Below are 24,356 nucleotides of genomic sequence, written 5' to 3'. Positions count from 1 at the left end.
CCTAAGTTCAGATAGATGAATAGGAGCCATTTACTACCAGGAATTTCCACAATCCTTCCCCTCTCACAGGAGACGCAAAAATACTGTATGCATGACGTATCCCTCCAGATACACTCTATCTTTCAACCATGTCTTCCTCTTCATGTCTTCACTGCCATTTTTTCACCCCCTATATACACAGGAAAGGGGGCTCTCCTATTTCACCCATGACTTCATCTCCTGTCTACAGGAAAGGACTTCATTCATAAAGACGCCCCCCCCTACTCTCACCCACTCTATCTCCATCTGAGCCCCATACCCCCCCCCCCCCCACCCCCCACCCACACACACACACACTACTAACCTCCAACATCCCATTCAACACATGCTCCATCCAGACTACAGACTGCCCATCATGCACTCAGAGCTCGTATTGGGTCCCCCATGGGAGCGCGTGGACTGGCCTTTTATATATTTATTGTTTGTTAATGAGACAATCTCAGGTGAGATCATGGCTGGACACCGGGGTCTCGCCTTCCCCACTTCCCTACATGGCGTTGGCGCCAGCCATTGACGGCTCTCACTCCATCATTACGTCAGGGGATAGAGCACAGCTATGATCGCCGTGGGCCACGCTAGCTCTCCCTGGCTGAAGGGCAAACTCTGACAACTAGTGGAGAAGGGGCTCTATGAATAATGAAGGTCTATATATAGATGTGAGCCAATCAGTGCGACAGACAACCAATTTACTGCAATTTGGCTTGGATATTAACACTGTGCTTGTAGCCATACATGTTATAACTGATGTATTAGTTATCACTGTCATGGCAGAGCAACAGACACATTAATCAATGGGTTTTTTTTTTTGGCAATGGGTTATTCTGAGATATTAAAATAAGAAATCTCTCTCTGCTTGCTCTACTTTGCCAAGACTTCATTATGCCAGGAGGACGGTGGGGCCCCGAGTCGACAGGAGACCAGGAGAGGGTTAATGACTATAAAGGGAGCAGAGGATGGCTTCCTGAAAGTCACGTGCCCCATGGTGGGAAAGGGGAGGCTGATCGGGAGAGGGGGGGTGTGGTCTGCAGCACGTTGCCGTGGAAACGGAATCCTCGGTTGGCCAGTGTGAAGTCAGAAGCTTAATATTAGATGCTGACTGTAGCTGCCACTGTGAAGTGACTCACCCATGGACTGCGTACCTTGCATTCTAATGAGGGGAGAAGAAGGGAGATAGGGAGGGAGAAGGAGAGAGAGAGGGAGAGACAGAGAGCAAGAGGCGGAGGAGGGAGGGGGGGGGGTGAGTGAGAAAGGGATGGCCTGCCCTGAGCAGATGTTCTCCTCCATGTAGAAAGATCAAAGTGAACCACATGGAGTCACCCTGTAGCAAGACGCACACTCTGCCAGTTAAATATGCATTCCTTGACAGGGTAATGACTTCGATGCAACATGAAAAAGGCGAGAAGGCCCCTAGCTGCCTGCTCCCAGTGACAGTTCAGAGGGATGTATCAGAAACCCAGCGAAGGACCATGTCGGCAGTATAGCCGCTTCAGATGCTCCCTGATGCTGCCTCTCATTAGCGGTGGTCAGATGGTAACAACTTCGCCAGTGTTAACAGAAGGGTCCACACTGAAAGATGGATGAGTAAAGAGGGCCAGGCTGTGTTAATGAGAGAAAACGGGGAATGCCCCCCTTCCTTTACTCACTCCTGAGCTGTCAGAGGGAGCTATCAATCTTTTGTCTGGAACTGGCTCTGGCAAGGTCAATCATGTCAATTGATTGGTTAGAATAAGTGGATCAAGTGGCCATCACTCCGGCCATTTTTGTACATTACCGACGGTACAGTATCTGTTGTGCAAACAGGGCATCGGTAAATAGCGAGGAAATCTCTGAGCAAATACCAGATTATGTTTGGGTTTAGCCAACCCCCCCAGCTGCCTCCGAGCCTGGACCCCATGCACCAGCTGTTCTGCGGGAAGTTAATGATCCCATGGCTCTTTGTGTGAGGGGCCCCCTCACCGCAGCAAGCATAAACACAATGCTTCATCTACTGCCACTTGGTCACGTCAAGCTTCATAGTGAAAAGGAAGACAATGAACAAATGGTTTGAACAACAAGAACAAACGCCTAAAGAAGGCCACTTAAAAGCGTAAAAAGACACTTTAAACACCTATTGTGGATGGCTGAATAAGTAGTTAACAAGAACTAAATGAGTGTTGGCACTGCTATTTATTAGAGAAGAATACACAACATGTGCTTCTTTCTCCTTACTCCCACCTCATAGGCTACTCAAGAGGAATACTTTTGTTTACATTCTCAGGTAAACAAAAGGTAAACAGGTAAACAGTTTCAAGTACACCGTTTGTTGTATGATCAACAGTAAGCAACTCAAATCCTCAGCTCTAGTCTCACATTTACGGTGCATTTAATGATAAACTGTGTACACAGTATCCAGGTAACCAAGACTGTTAATTAGATCGTACTAAAATTAGATGGTCTACTCTGGACAGATAGCCAGATTAAACATTGACTGTGTGCCACAATCATGGCATAAATCATGTTTACTGCTGTGTGTATCAAATCTTGTTTTCTTGTTTAGCATTTCCCTGCAAAGAGAATATGACATGAGAAGAGACCTTTTCCTGGCATTCGCATAAGTTGAGCGAGAGAGAAAGAGAAGGAGGGAGTGAGAGAGAAGGACGGAGGGAGGGAGAGAGAGAGCGCGCTCTCGAATCGCACTTCCCACATAACTGTGGTGCTTCTGGCCAATCACGGATCAGTGTGGTCACCTCCGTCCAATAGAACGGGCTAACGGTGGGTGGTGTGTGATTGTGAAACAGTCCTGCACTTTCACTCATTTAGCAGGAGTAGGTGAGTCACTGCAGTTTGGAAGGAGACCAGACCTGAATGGAAGTCTGCTCCGATGCTTCTACTGTGAAAAAGAGGCCTCCTTCCTCCTCTGGATTTCCCCAGTGCTTAAGCCACACTATGCAGCAAATCTTACCACCAAGTGACTGCATCTGAGGTATCTGAGGTACAACAATATTGGATACGAACACTTTGATAACACCAAAACACAAGAAGGGTCTGTGTGTGTGTGTGTGTGTGTGAGTGATGAGGGATAATGCGTCACACAGGACTTGAATGCTTCTTCTTTCTGCTTTGTTTCTGCTATGCTCTATCAATGCTTCTCTAGACCCATAGGCCTACCTACATTCAAAAGCATATTTCGAATGTGACGAGAAAATATGAACCTAAGTTCATAGATAATTCATACAAATATTTGGAAGGTGTACAAACAAATAACTATTTGGAGACTCATATACACAATACACAATACACGTTTGTAGGCTAAAGAATGTTTGTTTTCAGTAGGCCTACAGAACACATGTGAGCTATCCAAGGTGCTGAAGAAAAGACAAAAATACAGCAACAGCAACAAGCCCTTGCTCTCAAGGTGATATTCTTCACTTCACACTAACTCCAACACTTCACTTTTAAAAACGATATGCATACATACACATAAGTTCACTTCTGAGGGAAACTGTGATCAATCCACCGTTGGATTAGGCTTTACGTTACAAACACTCTAAACGATGACTGACATAAATCAATACGATACGGGGGAAACTGGATTTCCCTACCCCCTTCTCGAGCCTATATCTCCCTCTTTCTTTCTCCTCGCTTGCTCATCCCATCTCACAGGGGAATGTCCTAATGGCTCTTCATCACAGTGTCAGTTTACACATGGACCAGGCTGTTCAAGCTCCAGTGTACTTTTTGGCATGGCACAGCACCAACGCATGGACAAATTCGTGTAAGCTAGATAGGCCTACAGGCTACCGATAAACACTGAATGTAATATACCATGACAATTTATAATATTTGATTAAATGCAACAACTTATCAATATAAACATTTTTATAAGCAATATCGAAAAGTGAAAGACAGACTTAAAACTATACAGTAGTTTTGACACCTGAAACATCTAGACCCACAATCTAGATAACGGTTCAATTTAAGCATGTTCAGAGTCCTGTCAAAACGCATTTTAACAATAATACAAATGGCACTGACAAGCGAAACCCCATAGCACTTAAGAAAATGGAACTTAAAATCGATTTGATTTTGCAGAAAGGGGGAGGGAATGTTGCCAATATGGGTGGATGTAGTCATTAATTGTGTCCCCCTCACGATAGTCTCACAACGCCCTCTAGCTGGTGATCCCAAACTGTTGTAAAACGCAATATGGGGAAAATGTTTGTGATACAATCGGCGTTAAACGTTTTTCTTAGGCCCCGCGAATGTGCACAATATTTATTGTGCTGTACAGTAAAATGTGGATGGCAGCTATGTGGCTATTGTAGGCTTCGGTTTTAAAAAGCTAACAGACTTTGCCACAAATTAGCCAGAACATGGCTAATTTGCACAACCGATGCACATGGACTTCCCACACACACAAGACCATGGACCATCACTCGCCTGCGCAGATGTTTACTTGTGAAATAGCAGGACCTCTCTGAAATGCAGTTCAAAACACGCACCCAAATGCAATACAGCAGTGTTGACAAAAGGCAAAACCGCCTTCAAGATGAACAACAACTGTAGGTCCTCCTAGGCTACTCTCAGGCTCGTCGTCGCCGCTGTCATAATGCAAAACATGCTGCATATCCTTACCTTATCAAATGCGGGGGTCTGTAAATGGGACGATATTCGGGAGGTCTAGGGCAATTATTCGGACACGGACGAAGGGCAGATTGTAATTCTCTCCGTCTAGGACAATCTCACTCGGTGGTGGAGGTGACTGTAAGACCTTCTAGATTCACTCCATGGAAGCGTGCCCCATCTGGCTAATTGTGTTATCAATACAAGCCAGTGTGCTGCTGCGGAGGAGCAGAGGGGGAGCGGGGGAGGGAGCTGTCCGTGTATGTAGTGCTGAATTCACAAACCCTGTCCTCGACCTTTAATAATCACATTTCCTTTAAACTGGTCCAAATCGGTTTATATGGCAACGATGTAAGTCACTACATGATTTGAAATAGTGACTATGCCAACACCATTTTACATTTCTTGACTTTCTTTTTGCCCTTATTTTTTATATTCCGACACTGCAGAGATGCGTGTGGTCGCTGCGCCACTTCAGAGACCGACGATCATTTTCCGTGTCTGTTTCCATGACATAATGATCAGCAGCCGCCAGCAATGAATAATATTGTCATATATTTAGCCTTTTGGGGTGTTGTTTTTAATTTAACGAACGGATGTCTCAATTCCGCACATAAACAATATGACACATGCATTGACATAGGTTGGCCACTAGGCGGAAACATTTAGCCTTTTCTGATCTAAATAGTACATCCCCTTTGCTTGTGGGGCACTTGAATTGAGAAAAATGAATGGCTGGGTAGGACCTCAAGAGACCTCTGCACTTACAATCACAACAGAGTGTTAACGTGACTTGGGCAATGACAGTTGATTAACCCCCTTGAATTCCCTTAGGTAGGGCCTAACGAATTTTCAAATCCCAATCAATAATCTGCCTTCTTCACTCGAGCTTTTAAATGAAATGGGGAAAATGTAGGTCTATACATGGACAAGTAAAAACAAACCTGTCCACAACTGTCCATATCACAATTCATTAGTGTTATAGGCATTTATAAAATAATATAACAATATAGCAAATATACATATACAGCCTACAAGCTTTTTACATAAATAAATAGGCCTAAATAAAAAATACAGTACACATCTAGAAATATCATCCAGTATAAATCAGCCTGTACCACATGATTTTAGTGGTGAGTATGGTTCTCTATTATTAACACAGAGTGGCGCTATTGAGCTGTCTTTTTCTGAGATGCCATTTTTGAATTCATGAACAGCTACCTCGATGTTGTGTCCCTACCCTTAACAATATGAAATGTAAATACCCTATCTGCACACGGAAATTGGAGATGAATCAATATTTGGGCACACTAAAATCACAGACCATATCCAAGTACATCCCACACAAGACTGCACACGGCAGAACATGGACACTGTTCTACTCTGGGCGGCACTGTTGTGCTACACAGAATGTTGTAAGTGGTAAGCCTATAGCTTTTACCTTCAGGCAACTGCAGTATAAAAATACCTGCAGGAAGGAAAGAAAATGATTCCATCATGGCTCATCGTTTTCCTCTACTTTCAGTGATTTAATGATAATGGTATCAGACCTATCATTGTCATTTTATTGACATTTACAGAAAGAGAGCTAGGAGAAAGAAATAATGAACCATAACCATTTGTAGTGGACGGGAAAATGTTTCAGCCTTTACAATGACTATAAAGGCACCAGGTACCGGAGAGATAATAGTAAAAAAGGTAACTTCCTTTAGATGAGAATACCAACCATTGGAGCCCCAAAGCACTTGCAGACAGCATGTGACCACAGCAACCCATAAGTGGTGCATTTACTGCAGTGAATATTGTCATCACATCAGCAGTCTCAGTGGGATTATTGATATGCATAAGGCAGACGGACAGACATTTCCAATAGTTGCTGTGGACAAGGTAGCAACTGAACTGAATTTGATTATTCTACTGTCATCACTAAGAGATGCCTCCAAGGACCAAAAATCTAAGGAGTTGTCATACTATATTGCGAGCAAGTTATACTTTAATGTTCCCTGAACCTACACAAAATAAAGGCCTATATTTTTTTGCTGTAGGCCAAAGACACGATTCTATTCTATTAGACAGATAATTTATAATCCACTTTTTTTTATGTCTGCTTACTAATAGCCTATGCCTATATGTTAAAGAAATAATCTGATTCGAGATGCACCAAAGCAGTAGGTTGTTTTGTTGTCATTGGAGCATAAGCTAAACTCCAAAAAAAATTCCACTGTCCTGGCTGTCTTGATGTATAGGGGATGGCAAAGTCATTTGGATTAAGCTGAGGTAGCCTAATGACTGATTTGATTCTTGAATGAGCTGATTAGGCGATTGTACAGTCCTTGCAAATTGGTGACTTATAACAGATTTCGTCAATTTATTTTGTCAGAGTCAGAATTGCTCTGCTTTCCATCCCCCAGCTGTCAGTCAGAGAGTGTGAACACACATGATGGGAAAGAGAAAACTTGAGAAATGAACAAGACCGACAGTAAATGGGGAGAGGGAGTGAGGGATGGAAGGGGAGCAGGGGAGAGAGAGAGAGAGAGAGAGAGAGAGAGAGAGGACAAAAATAATGGCTTTTCATCTGCTTGCTGAGTGGGGAGATGCGAGCTGACAGACACTACTCTCAGAGGGCTGAAAGGGGCAGCAGGGAGCCAATGCAACATGACAGGTTCTCTTCAGAGTCACAGGTGCCATAGCTCATACAGCAGGACTGCCAAGTGTTGAGATGGACTACTAATCGCCAAGATCTTAGGGTCTCACTTTTTGTTTAAGGGAATGTGATCCTTTATTCTAGAATGTTCAGCTAGGTAGATTTTTAGGACATTGTGCATAGGCTTTTTGGTCCAAACTCACACTCAGCCTCAGTCGCCCGTTACATTGCACCCTTCTTTCTGTTCTTTCTTATTATACACCGCTCTTCAGAGTGCTGCAGAAAGTTCCATTCACATGAATAGGCCTTCGGAGGTCTGCTAAATCTAATTATCACTGCAAAGTGTACTGATGTACAGTAGCCTACAATGCAAAAAGAGTGTTGTATTGCAAAAAGAGTTTTGTATTGATAGGCCTATGTAGGACTAAAGAGGAGCAGAAGATGCACTTTCCAATGTTTTTGGGCTACCTATTTCAGGGAAATCCCTCTCTGTATCTAGCTGTAGCCTACGAAATATCTTGGGCACATCATCACTGACAAGATGGAAGATGATGTTAGTTAGGAAATTCCATCACTGTTCTGATGATGTGAAAGTGAGCCTGTTTTGTGCATTGGGTGCACCCCTATGTTCTGCAGCCCCATTATGGGTCAGCTACAAAAAGGAGACCCTGTGCAAACTTCATGAAGTGCCTGTGCCTGTGCCTGCACATAATGACTGCCTGAGGATACTACTGAAAAAGCCCAGGAATAACAGTGCAAGTAGCTTAAGCTCTTCTGTGACTCAGGGCTAGCACTCAAGCTCTCTTGAGGAAGTTCATGTCCCGACTTGATGAGTCTCAAAACTGTAGGCTATTATAATGATGCTTAAGAGCCCCAGGTGCAGCTCGGTCAGATAATGATTGCTGTCAATGGCAACAATGCTTCTGATTCATCTGTCATTCAGAAGTCCGTTCCCTTATTTTCCTTGAAAGTGAGAGTCTGCTACAGTAACAAGACATTGCACGCAATTAATAATAATGTATGCTGCGTGCCGGGGTTCTGTTCACCCTGCCGGGACTTATTTCCATAGGATAACATAGCCTACGTGCATACACTACTACATTATCCCTTACTTATTCTAATTGAAATTCATTTTTTTGTAAAAAGTTATTCTTCTCAGTTCTTACAGTCATTAATAACAGAGAAACGCTACACGCCACATCCAGCTGTTCAGTCCCGACCGGAGATGTAAGAGCACAGATTTTAATTACATCATATCCGTCGATCTGTCCGTCAGAAATATATGTCCGCCGCCGCACGCGTGTCTTCAAATATACAATCGGCTGTATGTTAACAAGATCATTAGGCGTGTTTCCTTTACCCTGGCTCTGGGACTTTTTTGGGGGAAGGTACTTTTGACCGGGCCGCGACTGGCCTGGTCCTCTCAGACGTTGTGTCTCCATTACAGTGATGGCCCTGTAGGCTATGGACCTCGCGACACCGTCATCAAATCACGTCTGTTTACTCGGTTTGATATAGCTGTCACTTAGGTCATTTCTATACCAACTATGACTGCAAATTCGTAAAGAAACGCAAGCACCCACATCATAAGTGTATCTAGATTAACTATATACCAAACATGAAATTTTACCATGACTAGAGGAGCTGTAAACAGCTTGTAGGCTTAGGTTGCGTGTACAAAACCGCTAGCTAACATCACTCATTAGGCTACGGTGCAAAACTTACCTAGCCAGGTCGTTAACAGGCTAAATTAAATGGTTTATTGTGTCCGAAAGTGTTATTGGTATCAATCACACACAAGCAATAACAGTGATCTTATCCACCAAAAATATTTTTCAGTCTTCATACTGTAATAATCTACCAACTGTGAAAATATCAGACCCTATTTCCCCTTAATTAAAAAAAAACGTAATTGCTCGTTTCATTTCATAAATGGACTACAACTACAAGTGACGTGACACCCTTCCACGACGTTACTTGCCTAGCATGGTTTGTTTATTAGCCTGTTAGCTAGTTGGTTAGTTAGTAGACAATCACACTTACTGCCAGCTCTTGTGTGAGTAGGAGCACAACACAAGTTATCCCAACATAAAGGTTATTACCACGCGGTTTACATCGCTCTGTTATTACAAAAATATGTAAAGCCAGCTTGTAGGCTTAACTTGCGTGTACGAAACCGCTAGCTAGCTAGCTAGCTAGCAAACGTCACTCATTAGGCTACGGTGCAAAAGTTAGCTTGCCAGGTCGGTTAACAGGCTAAATTAAATGGTTTATTGTGTCCGAAAGTGTCTTATTGGTATCACACACAAGCAATGAGGTTAGTTTGTAACAACATACACGTTTAACCACAGTCCTTAGCTTCCTAGCTAGCAAACCTCACTAGCCCTTGCCATTAACTTTCTATATGTACTGTGCTAGCTAGCTCAGTTTAGGCAAAGTGTAAAAGTATTACGTGTTGGAAAGTGAGTTTTATTGGCATCACACAAGCAAGGACAACAGCGAAAAGCTCTGTTTTGACTAGGAGACTGGAAGGACTAGAAGAGTTCTTTTGACGAGTAGAGTCAAGTAGATCGTCTTGTGCTTCTCATGTTGTGAAAAAATCCTCTAGCAAATCCTCACTTCAAATTTCGAGGTTGTTTGTCGTGATCTGCTGATGTCACTGCGACAACCAATCTGCGCGAGGTAGCCACTAGTACCGCCCATAGACCTAAAAGCAACTCTACCGGGCCGTTTTTAGTACATACCCTCCATCAGGTACTCCTTTAGTTCCTGTAAATGGCCCTGAAGACGGCCCTCTCGGACCGGCCCGGTCGGTGGAGACACGCGCACACGGCGAAGTCCCTGAAAAACGGCCCGATAGTTCCGATAGTGGAAACACGCCTATTACTGCGGGCTTTCTCGTACACCCATACAGCTATATATGTAAATCAGTTTGCCTCATGTTCCGCTGTTCCTGTGACATTCGTTTGTAAAATTTCATCGGGAACACCAACATTTGCCGGGAAAATTGAGAGAAAATTTATGCAGTCTCCTAAAGCCAAGCGTCTTTGTAGTGACAAAATGGTAAAAATCGGCACGCACAACGGGACATTTCATTGCGACGAAGTGTTAGCATGCTTCTTCCTCTGCCAGCTCCCGGAATACAAGGTAGATCAAGACCCAACTCCTTACAGTACCATCACACTTTGTATAGCCTACTATTAAGATAGCGCTGTAGCTAGCTTATGCAAGTAGCCTACATGTCTTTTATGGGCATAGCTTTACATACTGGCGTCAAAATGAGAGTGAGCCTCTATCTCATTGTGCATTTGAGTGAAGACTTTTGCATTACTTAGATGTGTGCAAATTAAATCAAGAAGTTGCACAAGTCATATTGGGCTTCACTGGCAGACATAATTTATCAGCACTGGAAAGGCATGTAACGTTACTGCAAAAATATATTTGCAGTAAACGTAAGTGCCTTTGTGTTATGATTGTTTCTTTTTCAGCATCTGTGTTAAAAACGCGAAGGAGGAATGGCGCCTTGTTCGTGATTAATGCTCACCAAATGTGTTTTGTTGTTATAATTGTCATCCTCCAGGATGCTGAAATCATCCGCACCCGTGACCCTGCAGAGCTTGCCAAGTGTGACATCGTAGTGGACGTTGGAGGGGAGTACGACCCTAAGAAGCATCGCTATGATCATCATCAGAGGTAGGCCTTCACTGGAACATATGGTGTGACCTTTTAACAATTACACTGACTTCATGTGTGCAAGCAAACTCTGATTTACATTTACATGTTTAACTTTTGAAGTTTTAGGCCTTTCTCTCTTTTTATTAGACTTCCAACAAATATAAAATCATATATAAAAAAAGATAAAATAGTATAATAAATGAAGTTCTAGTAGCTCCCCACTAACTTGGATGAGGCAGTGAAACCAAACAACTGTATGAAAGGTAAACCTCAGTCTCCAGTGTTTGCCTTCAGTCTCAGGGAACTAAAATGTGAGATGCTCTTTACCCAGCAGGGAGTACGGCTAACTGCCTTTCCCTTGATGTCCCCCCTCATCTCGCCTTGCCTCCACCTCCATTGTGACTCAGGTGGCGAGCAATCTGTGTTTGTTGGCCCTACATTGCCATACTGCAAAGTGACCTTCCCTCTTGCGTTAACGGTTCTTAGCCACACCCAACGAGAGCACACCACACCACAGGCACAATATGGCAGCACAGTCTGTCAGACTCTGTACGACTCCACTCTTCTGGCACGCTCGGGCTCTATATTTCACCGCCTAAGCAGTTTAGTGTGGCAGGCCTACACCCGGTGAACCCGTGATCCACAAAGGTGACTGAAGATATGCAACATTCATATTACAGGAAACATCTCACTGTGGGTTGTGACTTAAAATTGATACATAGGCAGACACACACATACCTGTGCATACATACACACACACACACACACACACACACACACTCAAAGGAAGGAATCCCTCCAGCTCGACTGGGTCCTGAGCCCTAGCAGACTGTAAATGTCAGTTGAAATGAGTGCAGCTTTAGCCCCTTGTCCTCGCAAAACAGGAGGCAGGCAGGGAGGCAGGCAGGCAGGGAGGCAGGCAGGCAGGCAGGCAGGCAGGCAGGCAGGCAGGCAGGCAGGCAGGCAGGGAGGCAGGCAGACAGACAGCAGCAAGCTGCTCTTCCTGTGCTCTTTTCTTCGCCACACTCACTTCCTTCTCTCCCTTAACCCCTCTCTCCCCCATCCCTGCTAAACGACGCAGGGATGCCTGGGCTCTGTCAATTAGCCCGCTAATGACTGCACTGTGCTCTCACCCCACCCCCCACCCCCCCGCAGCTCACCATTCTCTCGGTTAACACACAGGTTCCTGCCACAGAGATGTCTCATTAATGTCAGTGGCTGTAATCACCATCAGCAGTGAACTGCTCACACACTCAGGCAGGGCTCAGGATATACACACACACACACACACACACACACACACACACACACACACACACACACACACCTCTCCCTGAGTTCTTTACCTCCGTGGGTTTATTTGGTCTTCCATAACTTCCTGAATGTGTAAACACTGGGAGATGCTGAAATGGTGGCTGGTATGTAATCTATACTAGTCTATCAGAATTGGTGGTGTTAAGAAATATTTACCTTTGACTTCATTATTGATATAAAATAACAGATATGAATGCTGATCAAACACATTTAAAACATTTTGGTGCTTAAAATGTAACAGCTGTAATATACTGTAATATACTGTAATATATAAAGGTCAAATAATCTAACAATTTATTGTTATTGTAGCTTTTCTTGTTAAAGCACAGGGAAAATGCAGGGTGAATAGCCATTAACTCTCCATGTTGTCTGACGGAAAGAGAGGAAAAACAAGTCTGAGTTTGAACCCTTTGAGATTTGGAAAGGGGATTAGATTTAAGCATAGCTTGATGCGATTCGGTTGAAAATGGTGTGGCAGTTTTTTGTGAATAGAGTTCTTTTGAACATGCCATGCATGTCCAAACAATCGCTCAAGTAGCCTAGGTCTCTTATCAGACACACTCTGAAAAGTCTGTAGCATTGCATTTTCTCATTCTGACTTTCCCAACTGATCGATCTACTCACCAAATACAACATTGAATAATAGATATATCTGGAAAGGATCTTATATGTGTATCCTCATTTGATAAAACAGATAATTAAGCTATATTTGGGAATACAAATTAATAACTGACCAAATCAGTTCTAAATAGGGCAAATAAGAAATGCAGAGGCTTAAAAATCATCAGAAATTATTAGCAAAATATAGGTCACAATAAATCAGAACACGTGAAGCTTTTGCTCTGATTCCCCCAGAAGCCATTATTTTATCTGAGGCAAAGCTCCCACAGGAAATTAATTGTCCTCCTAAATTAATGTCACTAAATCTCATCCAGCTCTGGTGATAGAGGATGCTGTGAGTGTGTTTACCCCTTTCCTGTCCCTGCAGACAGCCTAAATGTAATTGAGGTGAGCGTACTTGTGATAAGCTCCTAGTGGTCCATTATAGCCGCACGAGAGTAAAACTTCAGAGTGGAGTTTTCACAGTTTGCAGTGACTGTCTCCAAGATTGATATTTAGTCATGCATCTACGATGACGAACGAGAACATAATTATTTGTCATGCTTTAGCTTATCCATTTCCCATGGATTTGCACCAGAAATTACGAGTTTATGAGTTTCAAAATCAAGAGCATAGGCCACATTTTCCACACTGCAGACAGAAGCTGTTTAGTTGTCACGCGGGGTGTTTTGAGGTAAACATGCGTGTGATTCTCCATTACCAGTAGTGCATGCTTCTCTTTACCAAAAAAACAGGGGCATATCCTGTTGTCTTGTTTAAGGTGCTAAGGTGACTTTTCTTGCTTCTGGGGGTAGAACATGTCCCATCATTATGCATGTGGAGTTTTGGTTAATGAAAATGTTCTTTGGTGAGTGTTTGTCATATTGTCATGTTTTATATTCAGTTCAGGGAGAGTTTAAGGACAGTGTTGAATCATTGTTTTACATCGTTTTTAGAAAATTGAATGTGTTTACGCCTGCGTGCGATTCATTCCTATCTGCCAAAAAGGTTATGTTTTCACCCGTATGCACAGGTTGCAAAGAGGACCAGCCAAATGTTCATGATGTTATTACTATTAGGTGTCTGACCCTACTGTGAAACTTCAATAACTGTACAGAAACTCTGTATTAGATGACCTTCTCTACAGTCTGTTGAACTGTATTCCTGCCGCGCTGCTCTCCTCAGGACGTTTGCGGAGACCTTTCACAGCCTGTGCCCGGAGAAGCCGTGGGTGACCAAGCTGAGCTCGGCCGGACTCGTGTACCTGCACTTTGGCCGGCAGCTCCTGGCGCATCTCACCCAGCTGGATCCCAGTGACCGGCAGGTGGAGGTTCTCTACGACAAGGTAAGGAACAGACGGCCTCCGCAAAGGCCAACAGCAGAGGCTTTAAAGTGGTATTTCATCCAGCGCCAGTAACATGGAGTCAAGCCAACAGCAGAGGCATTAGAGAGCTATTTCATCTAACGACTGTTATCATGGAGTTCAAGGGGGGCCTTTCTGTGGTTTCACATCTCAGGTTGCATCAGTACAGAAAAAACTTTGACAGGTCTTTTTTAAGTGTGTTTTTTTGTACTTTTCACTTGGACCCAATGTGGTATGACCACAGCTCCCCCCAAAACTTTTACAAGGTTGAGGAGTGAGGCAGAAGCGACATATTTTCTGTAATTTCCCCTTGGGGATGAATAAAGTATATCTATCTATCTATCTATCTACAGTATCTATCTATCTGGCATTTGAAGGTGCAGTCAGCAATTGTTCAGGAAGTCACGTTTATTTGTGTTTTAAATGTAAATGTATTAGCAAAGACTGACTACGAACATTATGATTGAGCCAAGGACCAAACAAGACACACCAGAGAGGTAGCTCACCTCTACCTTTAGTATTCCCAGTGAAACTCCACCTAAGGGTTCATTTTTGTTAGGGGGGCAGGCTGCCCCTCTTTATTTCTTCCCAGTTTTCAGAGCCTGGGCTGCCAGGATTTTTTTTCGGTGAGTTCACGGTATGGGCAGCTAGCGGTCGTGAGGAGGTAATTGCTGAATGACAGCATGACAAAAAATGTTATAGACTTAATAAAATCACTAACTGCACCTTTAATGCTAAGAGAATAATGAGTATTAGGTGGTACATATGGGGAAGACAGGTAGGCTAGTGGTTGGCTAGTGCAGATAGTGAGATCTTCCTCTTAGACAGCTTCCTAGAGCCACATGTCTCAAGGTTATCTATGCAGGAGATGCAGCAGAAGGAGAAAGTCAGAGAATCAGGTCCTTGTTAGAGAGCAAGGCCCCCTGTTGTGATGAACTGAGATTGTGCACTTATGAACTCCTCACCTCCTGAAGTTTGGCTCGATATGCATACATTTGTTTCCCCCTCTCTCTCAGCTCTATGAGAACTTTGTGGAGGAGGTGGACGCCGTGGACAACGGCATCTCGCAGACGGACGGCGAGGTGCGCTACAGCATCAGCACCACCCTGAGCGCTCGCGTCGGCCACCTGAACCCCCGCTGGAACAGCAAGAGCCAGGACACCGAGGTAGGGGAGCGCCTGCTTACTCACCAGTCAGCGTGACATCTCCATTACACGCAGCAGGCCTGAACCAAACCGATAGAGACACAGAGAGAGTGCTAAGTGGGCCCCTGGCATTCATGCTGTTTGTTTGTTTGTTTGTTTGTTTGTTTGTTTTTTTGTGTGGCATTCTCCCCACGTTCCATGCCTAGTCACAGCACTGAGGCTCTTAGTAGCTCAGACGCCGCTGTGTGACCCTCCCGTAAGCCGCCAGAAGTGTTTGACTTTCCAATGGGTCCTGTCAGGTCCCATCAGCGTCTGAGCCAGCCTGAGCCAGTGTGACCAGACGTGTGTGAGGCTGACGCCAGTCTGAGGGTAGTGGGGGGTGTGGGAAGAGGGAAGAGGGGGCAGCCCTCACTAAACACTGCAGAATGGCATGCGGCTTAGGGAGAATTGAAAGTCCGGCCATTAAATTCTACTTAGCAAGTGGGGCATCTAGGTCAGAGACCTGAGGGATTTGAGACGGAGCGAGAGAGACATCAACCTCAGTCTCTCAGGACTGAACCTCCACCTCATGCCTCCTGTCTCTCCGTGAACCTGCTCTGTGATACAGATCACATCCTGTTTAGACTTGGGAGCTACGATGGGAGCTTTTCCTCTGGAATATGATGACCAGGGTTGCTGTCCCCTTGCTGCTGTGCTGCTGATGATGGGCAGGGGGCGCTAGAGCGATAGGAGCGGGTTAGGTGGGGCTGCTGTGAAACGTCTAGGGGGGGAGGAGTGGTGCTGGCGGAAACGCGAGACGCCGGTCAGGCCAGGACCTCGTGATTTTACTAATGCTGAGATTTCTCACACGGGCAGTTTGTGATAATTGAAAAAGTAATGGCTTTTCCCCCTGGGTCTGGCACAGCCCACAGCATCCGTGCCCAACAGCCGTTTCCAGGGAGATTAAGTTGAGCTTGTGTCAGTTGGAATTTTGTGATTTTGAAGTTTCTGCAGTCTTTTTCATGTGATATGCAGGTGTATGTGTGTATGTATGTGTCGGCACACACACATTTAGATGTGTTCAGTCAGTCTGTCCAAATCATTGGTTCTTTTTCTATGGACATTAAAAGAATGTGTGTGTGTGTGTGTGTGTGTGTGTGTGTGTGTGTGTGTGCGCGCGCGCGCACGCGTGTGCTGGCATTCGCGTCTTTACGCTCTGCAGAGATTAGCCTTAATATATGCTGTCTCAAAAGGGTTTCCCCACAAGGGTAAAAAAAAGTCACTAAGTGTAACTAATCTTAGTCTCCCTCACTGCAACAATTTATTTCCGTGATGGTGCCAACAGCCTCTGACTTCTCAGGCAGTGTCACTTTGACTCATAAGCTTCATTAGTGAACTGCTGACGAGAGGGGAGCCATAGCTTCGGGCCAAACACACACTCCTGACCGATGCACAGAGTAGACCAGTGGAACAGGGATGCCCAAAGCCAGTGTGCCAAATGGATTAGACCAATAGATAGGCCTATTTGTTTTTGCCTGTTCTAAAATAGCAAGGGAACAAAGCTGCCTGTTCTATCCATATGAAGACCTGGAGCATGCATTAGCTAGGCTATAGCAGTGACTGAACATCCTACGTCGAAAACATAAACATGTATTATTGTTATGGTTATCATTACTGTTGTTATTATAATTTGGTCTAGTTATTTGGAATGGTTTCTAATTTTACTGTTACTATGAATGCTATTGTAATGTTTGTTTATGGTTATTCTATGTGATCCTGGCCCCGCACGACTCTTTCACGCCATCTGGGATCTCTCAATTGGAAAACGTTTGCAACACTGGCATCGCGACGGGCACTAACTTTGAAATCATTGGTCCAGCCTTACCAATCACATGACATTGATCAGAGATTCCTAATGTTACTTGCTGTAAATACATTTCTGCATTTCATCATGTTTTGACATTTGCAGGTGTTGCTGCTTCTGTTTATCTCAATAAGTTTCGGTTTCGTGTTTCGGTTTCGTCTTTCCCTTTCGCCACTGATTGGCCTGACATTTTTCTTGTCGGAGGGAAAAGGTTATGGACTATGGGGTGCCAGACTAGATCTCTCTGAAAGAAGACCTAGGTTGGGGAGGCCAGGCTAATTCTATGTTGTTAGTCACTTTGGATAAAAGCGTGAAAGTGAACATGAATGCAAACAGAAACGTAGGGTTAGGCCAAGCTTAATCTAGGCTTAATCCCAGTGCAGGATCCTGACTGTGTGTGTGTGTGTGTGTGTGTGTGTGTGTGTGTGTGTGTGTGTGTGTGTGTGTGTCTAACAGGAGGGTTTCCACAAAGCCCTGGCCATGGTGGGAGTGGAGTTCCAGGACCGCCTGGACTACTACCGGCAAGCCTGGCTGCCGGCCCGCGCCGTGGTGGAGGGAGCCGTCCAAATGAGAAACCAGGTGCCTGTCAATCAATCACTGTCTGTCTGTCCGTTCTGACACGACCCGTCACTGGTGGCGGAGCTCCGGAATGCCGCCGTCGCACCTGTCAGCGGAGGAGCCGAGAGAGCTCATTTGGAGCGAGCGAGCGAGCGAGCGAGAGAAAGAGAGAAAACGAGAGAGGGAGAGAGAGAGAGAGGGAGGAGTAGGGGAGTCGACAGTCACTCTTCACTAGACCAAACTGACGTTATGTGGTGAGGGTGCACCTGGGGGGGTGAGTGGGGTGGGGATGGGGGGGGGGGTGTCGTATAGAGTGGGAGGAGTGCTTCAGCGATCACGAGTGAAGGTGAACACTATGTGTATACGTCACTAAGGAGAGAGATGCCGTGCAGACATCACTCATGCGAGCCGAAGGTGGATGTGGGTGTGTGTTTTTTGTGTTGTTTTGTTTTCCTGAAGGGTTGGGTTTTGCGCACCACAGAAATCATGTACATCTCTGCTCTCCTCCAGGAGACAGCCATGCGAAGGTGATTTGAACATGAGTGGCATCAAGCCACAAATAACCCCCGTGACTTTCGCTGTCAGCTCACTCGAGCAGATTCCTGCATATATTAGTGGCACGACCTCACTCACTGTCTCCGATTGTGGGATTTATTTTGCATAAATATTTTTATTTTTGAGGAAAGTTCAGCCTGAATATCACTAGATGCCAGGTGGAAGTAATCCTTGCCCTTTTTACAGCGGTAGTCGCACCAACCCATTAAATGATTCCCTGGAGTGGGTTGAAAACATCAGAGAGCTGTAGATGAGGTTCGCAGGTTGTTAAGTGTTGGTATTCCCAGTGTTCATTGTTTGCCCTTTGTGTGTACGTCTGTGTGGGTGTGTGTCTGTGTGCGCGCATGCGTATTGACATGTTTATGTTTGTGTGTGTCTGTGTGTGCGTGCCTGTGTGTGTGTGTGTGTGTGTGTGTGTGTGTGTGTGTGTGTGTGTGTGTGTGTGTGTGTGTGTGTGTGTGTGTGTGTGTGTGTGTGTGTGTGTGTGTGTGTGTGTGTGTGTGTGTGTGTGTGTGTGTGTGTGTGTGTGTGTGTGTGTGTGTGTGTGTGTGTGTGTGTGTGTGTGTGTGGGGGTGGGGGTGGGGGTGGGGGTGGGGGTGGGTGTGTGTGGTATCCAGGTGGACCCAAGTGGGGAAGTGGTGGAGTTCTCCCAGGGTGGTTGCCCTTGGAAAGAGCACCTGTTCTCCCTGGAGAAGGAGCTGGAGGTGCAGACTCCTATCAAGTTCGTCCTGTACCCTGACCAGAACGGCCAGTGGAGAGTGCAGTGTGTCCCCGCGGGCCTCAACACCTTCCAGAACAGGTGAGAGTCGTTCGTCGCACTCATTCATCCGCCTCCACGTGCTGTCCGTCAACGCTTACCCCCTCCCTGTATTCTCTTTCTGAATGAATTCTCCAAGATGCAACTCATTCATTCATTCATCCATTCATTTTGCTTTTATGAATTCTCCAAAATGCAACTCGAAAGAATAGAAAGATGAATGAATTAATGAATGAATGAATAAATTCATTCATTTGTTCATTGATACATTCATTTTGCTTTTCCTTTTTGGCCTTTGCCATCCTGTCTTCCTCACTGGACTTATTAGACATTTTGACACTTGTTATTCCCACTTTTAAAAACATTCATGTTTTTCCCCACTGTCACTCACTGTCTCATCTCTCGTACATGTGGCAGATTTACCCTCGAGGTCAGTGGTCCATTGTGTTTTAAAATAAGCTGGTGAGTCCAGTGAAACTAATTTCAGCGCGTTATAATGTTACGTTTTTATCTGGTCTTCCCATGTGTCCATTTTCATTTTTTTTTCCACCCAGGAATAATTGTCTTGCTCATCTAAATTGAAGATACTCACTTATTGTGCGTCACTAAGGCAGCTTATTAACGTGTGGAAATTAAGTCAGTAAATCAGATGCTGGCCTGAAGCGAATGACTAATCACAGGTGTATACACACACACATACACCCCAGCGTACACACACCTGACACAGTCTGAGGTATGCCATAGAGAGTACCAGAAACAATGTCACCCCCCCCCCCCCCCCAAATCCCATGAGACCTGTGTATGAAAGTCATGTCATCACCATGGCAACGGTAGCTAGGTGTTGAGTTCCCCCCCAGGGGAATGGGTGGATTGCTGTTTAGGTCAGGGAGGTGTGAGGTATGAACGCCAAGCTCACTGGCACATCAGGATAAACAGTAAACAATTCCAACCACGTCACAGCCATGCGCAAAGGCACCAGCTGATAGGTCTTGTATATCTAGCCTGTTTGTTGGCTGCCGTGCTTTGCATGCTTCGACTCGTTGCCAAACCCCGGCTCGTCTCTCATCGTTTGCCTACTCACTGTTTGTGGGAGTGCTGCCTGGAAATGGCCACAGCATGCACGTCAAAGAGTGTGTGTGTCTCTGTGTGTGTGTGTGTGTGGGTGTGTGTGTGTGTGTGGTGGGAGGTTGTTTGGAAGTATCAGCTTTGAAGTTTCACAATACAGCTGTAGGCAAACCAGTGGGTGGTAAGAGATAAGGTGTCAGAAAAGCACCAACACCTAGACCATTATTGATCACTCAAACTGAATATGGGGGGGGGGGGGTCTCAGTTAACAGTCAGTGGCATATGCCATGCTTCGTCATGGCTGCCTGTTTTGTGTATAGAGTTTAGGACATTTACCAAAAGGGCCTCTAAGTAATCTTTTAGGTTTTGTACTAAACGCTAGATAGGATTTTCTTATGATCCTTTTGCATAATACCAGAAACATCTGATTTGAAAGGCACGTCTTTTTTTCTCCCGTTAATACTTTGTGGCATTCCTTCCTTTCCGTCTGTCTTGACCATCTCTCCACTGTCTGTGGAATTGGGTTTGTGGTAGAGTACAAACGAAGATGTATCTAAAGTTGGATCTGCAAAAGAGGTTTGGAGTATCTTTTATGTCCATGAAAGCAAACCATGAGTGAACATCAGAGCAGAGGAATGAAGCCAGATTTAAACTGGATTGCCAAACAACACATGGCACATTGGCAAGAGATATGAATTTAAATGCGACAGAATTGGATTTTTTTTCCTGGTACTTAATCTCATAGGCTGCAATAAAGTGAGAGTGAGGGTTTTTTTTGTGGTGTTGGGGTGGACGGGTGTGAAGATGAATTAGCCGCTCGCTGCCTTATCAGTGGTCGGATATTGGCGAACTCGGCTTGGCAGTGTCGATCTTCTCTCCCTGACCTCTGCTCTCCATCTCTTTGTGTGTCTTGTCTTCCACCTTTCTGCGGAAATTCATTAGAGATGGCTCGACAGTTGTCAGGACACCTTTTCTGTCGACAAAGAGAATGGCGTCTGTTAACAGCGATGGAATCTAAATAGGCTCTTTGCGTGTACAGCTCGTTTGTTTCCAGTGGAGCCAGGTGCGCTTGAACCCGCCACTGTTGTTAATGTAATTAGTGTCTACACGGACCCAGTTGGGTGTTGCACCTAGTAAATCCACACGTTACCATAAAGAAGGATTCATGCGAGTTAAAATTGTTATTATCGAGCAAGCAAGATATTCAGTGTTGGGGTGCAGATGTTAGGAACAGAATATAGCAGAAGATGCCGTTACAACACAGCTAACGCTCCATCGGAATTGAAGCGGCTGCATTGAGAGCCTTTCGTGGAAGTGACCCATAAAAGCTTTGATTCCATACAAAATGACCACAACAAATTTGGCATTTGGCGGGGGGGGGGGAGACGAATCATGGAGCCAGCCTCCAGATGGCTCCCTTGAAGGGACACTGGCGTCGTCCAGCTCTGGCTGAGAGCCTCTCCGGGGAGTGGGGGGGGCTCTGTCACCTGTGCCCCTCACTGCGTAGCAACCCCAAGGAGCGCTATTTTTAGACATTGAGGGTACTAGAGGGAACTCTAATTTGCAGCTGAGGAAGTGCTTGGTAATTTTGACCCCCCCAAGAGCTTCACCATCAACAATATACATGATGAGTTGGAGTCTATGAATGGAGGACTCCTGGAGTAGCTTGTAAATGCTTTTTGCTTCTCGTCCCAGTTGAGTTTTTTTCCCCCCTCTTTAAATCGTAATCGGATGGAGCACCTGGTTCGCAGGCTAATATGAATTCCAGGTCGTTTAATAACCGCACCTTTCCCAACCCGTTTCCACCACATGAATATATTGTGGCCATGGTGATGAACCTCCATCATTTTCTGTCTGATTCATTCTGATTAGGCTTTGATGAGCTTTAGATTGCCCAGAGGATTGAATGTATAATCACTAGAGGGGCTAAATGTATGCCACTGAGGTGTTTTTTTTTTCATCTGCAAGCTTTAATGTATGCAGTGTTTTGTTGGGCGGCTATTCAGCTGGTACAATGCCTGTGCATGCTGGAGAGGGGCAGTGGGTTAATTTGCGGATGAAATGCACGCTGGCGTATGCAGTGTGTAGTGTGGGCTGGTTAGGGGACCGATAAAAGCGAGTTTTTCTTTTGTCTGCTCTCCGAGGAGACTGCGGAGTCGTCTTCAGCAGCATTTCGCCGAAACGTGTGAATTCTTCAGCTTCTCCAGGCGGCAAGGAAGGTGTTGCTGACTCACCGAACCAATAAAAGACTCATCAGCACCTCCACCTTTGACTGCTGGAGCATATTTTAACGTCATCATCAGACAGTGAGAGAACATACATGGTCCCAGGCGTTGGCTAAGCCAATAATGCCCTAAGCCTGGATGTGACGAAAACTGGCGCTGATTGGTGTTTGCGTGCTTGTCAAACGATTAACATGTTACAGTAACTTCCAGCACTGCCTTTTTCCCCCTGAACGCTTTCGTGGTGGAGAGGGTGAAGGCTCAAGGCAATTCTAATTCCCATTTTAGGTTCATTCACGATGTTGGCCCATTCACTTTAATCCTCTCTCAGTGCGTCCTATTTCGGTAATCTCATTCTCATTCCTGCCCACTTCCTCTCGGTTCGATTGTGTAGGCAGCTCTCCATCGTATCTGGTGCGGGGACTTAAACTTAATGGGGGAGAGAGAGAGAGAGCTCAGGCGGCTTGTCACCTTGATTTGATGCTTCTCCCACCGAGGGAGTTCAGTCATTTTACTGCAAATGCAGTCATGGGAGGTTAATAATCGCCACCGATTCCCAGGCGTGGGTACTCCACACTTTTCTAGAAGTCATTTTTCTTGTTTTTTTCGCTTGTTTTTTTTTTTTTGCAGCAGCAGCAGCAGCAGACAGAGCCTCTCACACAGAATCTAAGCCACTGCAGGGCACGTTTCAGAGAATCAGGTGTTGCCCATTTCTAAGATTGGATATTGACTGGGATTGCATTCGGCCTGCAATTTACTAAGGCATTGTACGGTTCATTTTTCTGACCTGTCAAAAAATGAGTGGGGGGGGGGGCTACTCCAACAATTGTGATTAGAGCGCAGTGTGTCCCACCCCCTCGTCTGTAGCTCTAAGGAGAGGTGTAAATACTTCGATTTGAAATTCAGACTTCAGAGCCGTGTTAAAAAAATTGTGTCCGTGTGCCCGTGCCCAGGTTGTCCCTGCTGGAGGAGTGGCGAGGGATTCGGGACGACGCCTTGTCCAAGCTCAGCGGGATCCCGGACTGCATCTTTGTCCACGCCGGTGGTTTCATCGGCGGCAACAAGACCAAGGAGGGCGCGCTGGAGATGGCCAGGCGGACGCTACAGGCAGCGGCCACGGCCAACGGCGCCAACGGCAGCAGCTGAAATCACAGCGGAGGACCGTCCAGCTCGAGACATGTCTTTTCGTCTTGTACACCGAGTCATACGCTGTGAGGTTTTTTTTTCTAATAAAATAAGTACTGTATTTGTGCATCTTTTTTCTGTGCTGTCATTTCAGGGCTATAGTCACAGAATGAGACGGTGCCTGCCTCTCATATTCTCATAACGTCAGAGTTTAGAGAATACATGACTAACCTTTGTAATTTCAAAAATACACAGGAGAGATGTTAAATTCCTCGTGCTATACGTAGGGGATTTCACACAGCGGCCAATCTACAATCAAGCCTATTTACCGTCATAACTAAAATCATTAAGCACAAATCACTAACAAAAACATCACCAACAGAACAGCCTTCAAGAGCATTTCAATGGGATTATCACACAGGCACCTTCCCTCGTAGGCGTTTCATTGAATTAGGCCCACAACACCTCCAGAAGGCTCAACAGTGGTGTCTGGTGTCCCAAACTCACCCCCTCCTCACGTATGATGGGTCCTCTACCAACAAATACTGACAATGCACCAAAACACAATCACTAACAAAGCAGTCTCTGCGCAACAAATAGGCTTCACCAGCAAGTGCTTATGCCCTGTTGATGTACAGTAGGCTTTAAGCAATACTAGAAGCCTAAAACTAGATGGTTAGAATCCTAACCATCTCACTCACACAATCGTCCAGAGAAAACAAACAACAAGCAACCAACAACTACTGTACAACTCTAAAACAACAAAGTCAATTCAGGCTACAACATGACCCCGGGTAGTCTGTGAGCGCCTCTGCTATTGCCATTGCCTTGCTTTTTCAGCAACCTCCG

The 24,356-nt window shown here is 45.2% G+C and overlaps 1 protein-coding gene across 1 annotated transcript; it reads left to right on the top strand.

Annotated features, from left to right (window-relative positions):
* The first annotated feature begins 10,143 nt into the window (after positions 1-10,143).
* Positions 10,144-23,634, top strand: myg1 (myg1 exonuclease). Its single transcript, XM_062544917.1, has 7 exons — positions 10,144-10,432; positions 10,866-10,978; positions 14,060-14,219; positions 15,254-15,403; positions 17,682-17,804; positions 18,956-19,137; positions 23,336-23,634. Exons 1-7 carry the CDS (start codon positions 10,307-10,309, stop codon positions 23,526-23,528), a joined length of 1,047 nt encoding a protein of 348 aa, XP_062400901.1. The 5' UTR covers positions 10,144-10,306; the 3' UTR covers positions 23,529-23,634.
* Positions 23,635-24,356: the final 722 nt, after the last annotated feature.

This window comes from Sardina pilchardus, chromosome 9 (genome assembly GCF_963854185.1).
Source record: "Sardina pilchardus chromosome 9, fSarPil1.1, whole genome shotgun sequence".
NCBI classification, from domain to species: Eukaryota; Metazoa; Chordata; class Actinopteri; order Clupeiformes; family Clupeidae; genus Sardina; species Sardina pilchardus.
This window is presented reverse-complemented; position numbering and strand designations above follow the sequence as displayed.

Coding starts and splice junctions, on each gene's coding strand:
- myg1 (XM_062544917.1), top strand. CDS start 10,307: ATGCAGTCTCCTAAAGCCAAGCGTCTTTGTAGTGACAAAATGGTAAAA. Junction 15,404..17,681: donor GCAAGAGCCAGGACACCGAG/GTAGGGGAGCGC, acceptor TGTGTCTAACAG/GAGGGTTTCCACAAAGCCCT. Junction 19,138..23,335: donor CTCAACACCTTCCAGAACAG/GTGAGAGTCGTT, acceptor GCCCGTGCCCAG/GTTGTCCCTGCTGGAGGAGT.